At 43.4% G+C, this 7,904-nt stretch overlaps 1 protein-coding gene across 1 annotated transcript; it reads right to left on the bottom strand.

Annotated features, from left to right (window-relative positions):
- Nucleotides 1-1,579: 1,579 nt before the first annotated feature.
- LOC126537876 (uncharacterized) lies at nucleotides 1,580-7,510 on the bottom strand. Its single transcript, XM_050184973.3, has 3 exons — nucleotides 7,407-7,510; nucleotides 5,894-6,342; nucleotides 1,580-2,860 (listed from the first exon to the last, which is right to left on the bottom strand). Exons 2-3 carry the CDS (start codon nucleotides 6,322-6,324, stop codon nucleotides 2,845-2,847), a joined length of 447 nt encoding a protein of 148 aa, XP_050040930.1. The 5' UTR covers nucleotides 6,325-6,342; nucleotides 7,407-7,510; the 3' UTR covers nucleotides 1,580-2,844.
- Nucleotides 7,511-7,904: the final 394 nt, after the last annotated feature.

Raw genomic sequence — 7,904 nt, 5'->3', positions numbered from 1 at the left:
TTTCTTCAAGGACATCGGACGTATGAGTCGTTTAAGGCTTTCGGCTTAAAGTTCTTGTTCATTTATAGCGAGGAGCTCGAACACGACATGCACCCTTGATGCTATTAGGTAGCATACGAGGGTTTATGAGCCTCGTGCTTGCGCTCTTAAGTTCAAATGTGAAGTCACGCCACCAGGCGAAAAAAAAAATTACGTTCGAAATCCGCTCCCTATGCCCTGAATGGCACTGGCTAACAGCCCCCAGAACTACATTTATTACACATAAATCCCCGAATTAGTCAACGAATTGATGTCCACCGCCGTAGCACAATCGGCGGAGCAGCGCACGCGTAATGCGGAGTTGGTCGGTTCGTTTCGTTTACCCTTTACATCATTATTTTCTAGATTTCAAATTCGACCACGAATTACCCTTATACCTTGACTTTGCTTTATTTCTTCTTTTATATGGTTGTGATTAACAAAAATCGAGGCCCTCTATTTCGCTTCTTCTTGTTGATTATGTGAAGGAAGATGTCGAGGGTACAATTTCGCACAACGGCCACCGTATGCTGATGAGGCATAATTCAAACGCGCTCTCGTACCAAGCTTTGCGAGAAAGAAAATTAAAATACTTGCCCTGTAGAAATGACTTTCTTAAAAATTGTTTTTTTTAGCTCTCTGGGAATGAAGTAGCTTTTCAGCCAAAATAATGTCACAGTCTTTTTGTACAACTATGCAAGCTGCGCTTGCCTAGTTGCATAGTCGTGATACTCTTCTAATTTTTTCTGAGTCCTGTCATGTAGTCACGCACGCGATTTCTTTTGTAATTTAGCTTGTATTTATGTATAGCTTGATAAGGAAATCGTCGCGTGAATTGTATTATATGCGTGAATGCTACCACCATTGTCACACTTCTATGAAAACCTGAGAATTTGTGTGGTGTCCTTTCTGTACTCGTGCTTTCTATAGCATAACAATATTATCTGTTACTTCGTTTCATTTAGCCGTCGTTTAAAGCTTATTTTTTAAGCTTAAAAGGCAGAGTTGCTAGAACTATACAAGGTATGGCAATGTTAAATGCTGTTCCTTGTGACATCACATATTTGTAAATCCTGCACACCGACTCCAGCAAGCGGTTTTCCCGAATGCTAGCAGCGCTGTGTAAATAAATAAATAAATAAATAAGCAAGCAAATAAACGTAGAAAAAGAACGCCATGCAGTTGCTTCTTGCTCAATAACTTAAAAAGTGTTAGTAGAAGTTTGAGGTACTAGCGACTGACCAACTTACGCTGCGCTGTTTAACAATAACAAGAAATAAAAAAAATTAAGAAACAAAGTGCTACGGGTTAAGGTAAGCGCACCGTTAGAAGAGTTGTGCAGAACACAGCATCGCGGGCCAAGTCAGTGCATACCTCAAGTCACAGGCTATAGTTTCATTTTAGCTTCCGTTTCTGAACTCGGGAAGAAAAATAAAACTGAGCTCCCAGAGGTTGCCACAATTTTTCGGGTCGAATTAATTTTTGGTTGCAGAGCCAAATGTCCAAATACAAGTCTGCATATGGACTTATGGACTGGCTCGTTTCAAAAACAAGTCTAATGTATAGTAAACGTAACAATTTATTCAAATTTTCTTTGTACAAAATATGTGCAGAGCATTTCAGTATATACAAGTGCGCTATGCAACAGCATATGTAAATAATGTATGACACGGAAGGTCCGCGGCGTCACATATGTTTCTTTTTTTTTATTACCTGCCAGAAGTATTTGACAGCACAACTTTACAGCAAAGTATCACAGATGCATCCTTCGATTTGAGCTTGCTTCTGCTAATTTTTCACTGCTATTTAGGAGCCAGAATATATAAGTATTCCTAAACGACATTTAATTGTTTCAACTGCTTTTTTCGTAGGCATCAATGTATGCACCACAACAACAAAAATAGTGTTAAGGGAAATTAACCGATAAGAAGTCGCTTTTCCAAGACAAACTTTGTATATATATCTTTATGAGCTGCATAAGGTGCCCGTAGTTGACGAAACTATAGATTAAGAAAGTCTTTTTAAAATACTATGATTCAAGGTAAAGCGTTAAAGACAGAAAAAGTATGTTTCTTTAGGCAACAAAACTTGCATTCTTGTACAAAGCTGTAGCGAAAATAAACTTTCCCTCAAACCCCTTATTGACTTTAAGCGGCGCGTTCGAAGAACTGATGCATGACATAATGCGCTTTTTAACCAGGAAGGCAAGATTTGTTGCGCACCCTTGGGGCGTTTTAAATTCACGAACAAATCTTATTAAGCCACAGTGCAAACAAAGATGAGTTTCACGTCAGAGAAAATCTTGTGTGAAGAAAACAAAGACATGAAGAGCTTGACGAGCTCTATACGTCAGCAGGAAAGGTGAGTACGGCTTCATTTCAAGGGCCTATACACGAGCAGTCAACTCAGCCGCGTTATTCTCCCCATGCCATATTACATAAGAGATAAGATTAAATACCAGTAGGACGTGGAAACGTTATCTCTTTGCGCTCAGATGAACATGTAGTGAGGGACAAGTAGCGTTGATCGCACTTCGCTAAGGCGTTGATTCACAATGGATAGTGTCTGTTCTATAACGAAAGACATTTCACAACAATGAAAATATTGAAATGAATATAACTGAGGCCACATTTCGTACGCCATATACTTTTCTTTAGCGTGTGTAGGTTGAGCAAGAGCTTCAGCTCACGTTCTAAAATGCAATCAAAATGCAACTAGCGTGCTAAAATTTGAAGAGGCCGCAACTAGAACACAGATGTCGTGCTTCCATTCCAGACATTGCCGCAGGTAGCTTGCAGATAATGGCGACTCTGAAGCATCCGCACTTCAACCATGGTGGAGGCTGCATTGCAAAGAAGAAGAGACAAATTATTAAATTGCTATTGTTATTACAATGATTGTTCTAGTGTAGACGATACGTCCATATGTCTAACACTTTCTTTTATGAGAGCTTATCAGTGACCTCGAAGGAATAGTTTGAAGACTCAACAGCGATTTAATTAAGTGCTGCTACAGTGGCAGCTTCAACAATTTTTTATTCATATAGTCTATCGAGTTGATGACGCTGCTCTAATGTACCCAAAATATCGGACGAATTCGCGACATTTGGAGAACACGCTTGCCAGCAACGTAGTAATGAAAATTGCGCAATCGACGAAATGCTTTAGCACGTTTATTTGCCACTCCAATCGTTCATTTCCTGACATTAGTGAAGACCGCTGTGCCCCCGCTGGAGCAAAACCTTTCCATGAACGAAGCTGAATGTCGACAGAGTGGTCAAAGACGTTTCATCCCTACCTATTAGCTATGAGGGATGTGACAACCGTGAAAAAAATAAAAAAAAATATCTTAGTTCACTTATAGATAAGAACACCTTTCCATAGCAGCAGAAATATGTTTGCTTTTCGCCCTCCTTTCAAGGCTAGCAATACTTTCCATGATACGGAAGTTCCACAAGGGACAGTCTAACAACAGACGCTTCTTTTAAGATTATAGAAATATTTCAACAGCCATTAAGCTGTCCATCTAGAAGGCGCTATAGTCTTTCGGATTCGGTAAAGTGAGAGCAATTGGAAGTGCCGCTGACTCGATAGGCAATGAAATGTTCACGTGTGATACACTTAACGGATACTTACAGGACTGCATATGAAGGATAACACAAGGTTTTCAGCTCTCAGACAAGCTGCATTTTTATTTCCTACTACCAAAGTATTTACTGATTTTCGTCATTCCCTCGACGAATGTATAAACTAAAAAAAAAAAAAAAAACTTCATTTGATCCATCTCTCGACGTTACCTGCTATGCTCCATAAGATTTCCTGAAAGGAAGGTGAAGTAACTGATGCTCACAATAAGGAAATTGGTGCGTCTGAATCGGCAGTAAGGTTCACGTAATAACCTAGATTCTACGCCAGTGAGTTTTGTTTTATAACTCAGCGCAAAAAGAAATGGAATCTAAAAACTAATAAAGAAATTCCTTGTTAAGTTTCATCTCCTGGTTTGTGCAGCACGTAAAAAAGAAAAAAAGAGGACGACCTTGTCGTGTACAACGCACAGGATCTGAGTTCGATTAAATTTTGTAAGCAAATTTGATTTGCGTTCTTTGCTGGTCGTCATAATTTTCTACGAGGCTGGAACAAGCCAGACGAAAACAATCATGCCTATTCCAAGAGCTGTGGGAATCAATTTAACCGAAGCTTTCATTCGTGTTTGCGAAGAACTCTGTCTTTGTTTATCGGCTACACCTAAGTACAGATCACATGACAGCCTAAGTGCGACACACTTACGCAGGGGAACGCGTCACACATCTTGAACTTGTGACTCACGCACATGCGTATCCCGCACAAGGCGAGGAAGGAAACGTCGACGATGTGACGACAACAGCATAACGACAATGGGATGACGACAACGCTGAAATGACGACAATGCAACGACAACGATGGCACAACTACGGCGACGACGCAATGACGATGGTGCGACGAGGCCGATTGAATAATGACAAAACCATGACATCAAAGGGATGACGATTCTGGAATGATGGCGATGGAATGACCATGACTGCTTAATGACGACGGAATGACGACAATGACATGACAACGGCTGTGTGACGATGACGTTATCTCGTCGATGACAAGGAGAGGCAATGACAACAGCGGCGCACTGACAATTCAATGAGGACTGCATAATTATTATGGTGCGACGACTAAGGATAATTTCTATGGAATGATGACGACAGTACGAAGATGGCATGACAACAGAGATTATTGACAGTAATGACACCGGAATGAATACTTAAAATTCGGACCCTTCCCATCTTCTCCCATACTTCAGACATCGCATTCAATCGGGGCATGTTTCCGGTTGCAAAACAGAGCACTGATGAAGTGAGGGGGGCTAAGCGAGCAGAATCTTTTTCATCCGAATATTTTCGAACTATCACTTGCGTCATTCGGTATAGATGCAATGACTCTTCGTAGCTCGTCGCTACTAAGGGTGCAAATCGTTGATATTTCTAATCCTTGCTTACGAAGTACACAGAAATTATGAGGGCCTGTCTTTCCTGAACACGATCAGTACAATACTATTTTATTGTGCTACTAAGGGAGAGGATGCTAGCGTAATTCTGCCCATGGTGACTGCATTTTTATGGGGGAAAATGAAAGAAAATAGCGTCGTTACCTTACCGCCTCTTTTTTTTTTTTTCCAGGACAGTGTATTTTGGTTTTTGTAGTATGCAGCTAAATAGCTTCGCTAGCCAGCTGCAAGATACTTTTGTTGAATGTGTGGAAGTAACAATAAGCGATGTAAGCGATGCAGCACGAAGCTTGATTGAGAAATGACAGTTCAGCCACCCCTTATTTTTATTGTTTCGCGCTGTATCCTGCAAAAATGTGGCTGCTTATACAAAGCTGCGACTTTTTTCTTTGCATCGAACAGCTCCATTTCACCATTATATGCAACCTAGCAATGTACTGGTTCAACCTCTTGCGTACCATAAACTATCTTGATTTGATTAAATAACTAAGAATGGAAAACGCGAAATAAAGGCGGGTGGTGAAATTGGTGAGATAACATGTGGTAATTACAACTCATTTGAGAGAATATTGACCGAAAGTCTCGGGAGCTGATGATGCTATAGTCGAACTGTGCCGGGATACATTTGGCAAAAAGAGACATAGTGAGGCATGTTGGTTCTGCAAGCCCACGACAACACACTGTTAAGTACCAACTAGCGTAAGAAGCAGCACTCTTCAATTACAGCTGCCCTTCGTAATTTCTCCTTGTGTCCAAATCACTTCCTGCGAAAGCATAAGTTTGAACTTTGAAATGCGTTGCTGCACACAGGTCATGTACCAATCGAAGCGGCTGCACTTACTGGTGTAACTTGCTCTTGAGCTTGTGCAAGAGGCCGAAGTGATGTCCACCACCTCCAGAGCTGTATCCGCCGCCATATCCGCCTCCACCATATCCGCCACCATGACCACCATATCCGCCGCCATGACCACCATATCCGGACGTGTGGCGCACCTCCTTTGTGATCTTTACGTTGACGTCGACCGTGGCGTGGACGTGCTTTGTTGGCACGGGTTTCACGTGACCCCCGCCGTGACTGTGGCCCCCGCCTCCGTAGCCGCCTCCGCCTCCCCAACCACCGCCGCCACCATATCCGCCGCCTCCGCCCCAACCACCGCCTCCACCACCGCCCCAACCACCGCCACCACCGTAGCCACCTCCGCCGTAGCCGCCACCAAGCACTTCGTGCAAAAGCACGGCTGATGTCAACAAAAGGAGTACGCAGGTCTTCATATTGGCTGGTCCTTTCGTCTGTGAACGAGAAAGGAAAAGATATAGGGGTAATTACTAAGCGTCAGCTACGAACAATGCTCAATGCTCAAGTAAACTCATTTCGTTTAATAATATAACACTCAGAGCTTTCTCGATGTACAGAACATGCAAAACTCGCACTCGCACGTAATAGCGTACAAGAAAACCTAAAGTTGCATTGCGTGATCGTGCAGACTAGGCTTCCAGCCATAAGGATTACAGCCACATGTATTTGGCTGAGATTGTTATGTATTCTCGGTACTGAACGAGTCCAACTGGCACTTATCCTATATTTTCTAGTGCTACAATTGTGCCTATTCCAAAACGTGGTCTTCCCATAAAGCGGTGAAGGCGCTTTTGTGCTTCTTGAGGACGGCGGGCTTGTGCGAACATCTGTGACTAATAATGCAATTACTATAAGACCCCACGCGTCAGCGAACTCACCGCTAATTTCCTTCTTTCCTTCACTCCTCGCTCTCCCTGTCATCTTTGTTTTCCCCTTTCCCATTCCCCCGGTGTAGGGTAGCCAACCGGACGTTATTCTGGTTAACCGCCATGCCTTCTGTTTTTCTCTTTCCCCTCCTCTACAATGAAACGTTTCGTTTTCAGTAGTGAAATTCGAACATATCATGGGAACGCACCTTGAGATATTTTCTGTCTGCAAGTAAAACAAAGAACGGGAGGGGATGGGAGATCGCTGTAGCAATTAAAACAGCTAAATAAATGAATAAGTGGACGGAGCAGTTCGCGCCCTTTTTGTTTTTCTCACGCAGCGTTCCACAGTTCGTGGTAGCGTGGGGACACAAACATTTCAGGTTATCTTAAGTTACCGCGGCTGACACAAATAATCGCTATATCAATTTTATCAGCAGCCCGTATATGCGTGACAGTGCGAATAATCCCATAAAGTTAGTAACCTTGTAGCGTTAAGAGAAACAGAAAAGCCACTGCTCGGTGGGACGCAATGGTACCCCAGCTGGCAGTCAACTGGCACGTACTGTACACCAGTCCAACAGTGCGAACAGTGAAGTCGGACCACAGCGTGAACAGAAATCAGAACTCACCTTTGGCAACGTCAACGTCTGAACTGAACCAGAGACAGATGTGGAATGGTCACTCTGGGACGCTTGCCAGCCGTCTAATACCGAAGTTCGCCATTTCCTCCGGGGAAATACCGCAGCTTGCGAGCGTGCGTCCTGAGTGCGCAACCAGGGTCAGGGTCAGTGCTGGCGCTCGCAGCATGGTCGGCCGGCCGTACGCATCGTAAACGAGCTCTCGTCATTCCACGTCTCTCGTCTCCTTAATGGCCCCCGGAACGAGCCTCTCTGGCCATCAAAGTGTCCCCAGCTACAGCACAATCGTTGTCTCCGTTTTGTGCCTGACGTCATCCGAGTGGGAGGGACACTTTGGTGTCACAATACCCCGGATGCAACGACGCGGAGTTTATGTCAGAACGTACCCATCAGACATGCTGTCGGAAAAAACTCATTGTGTTTGAGCCGGAGGGAAGGCACAAATGGCGATGGCATGTAGCTTGTAAACAATTCAAGGTTGCGAAATGT

Source organism: Dermacentor andersoni, chromosome 4 (genome assembly GCF_023375885.2).
Source record: "Dermacentor andersoni chromosome 4, qqDerAnde1_hic_scaffold, whole genome shotgun sequence".
NCBI classification, from domain to species: domain Eukaryota; kingdom Metazoa; phylum Arthropoda; class Arachnida; order Ixodida; family Ixodidae; genus Dermacentor; species Dermacentor andersoni.
Note: the sequence above shows the minus strand (reverse complement) of the source record. Positions and strands in the feature narration are given on the sequence as shown.

Bases quoted from the DNA above. Each gene is read 5' to 3' on its own strand.
- LOC126537876 (XM_050184973.3), bottom strand. From the start codon at position 6,324: ATGAAGACCTGCGTACTCCTTTTGTTGACATCAGCCGTGCTTTTGCAC.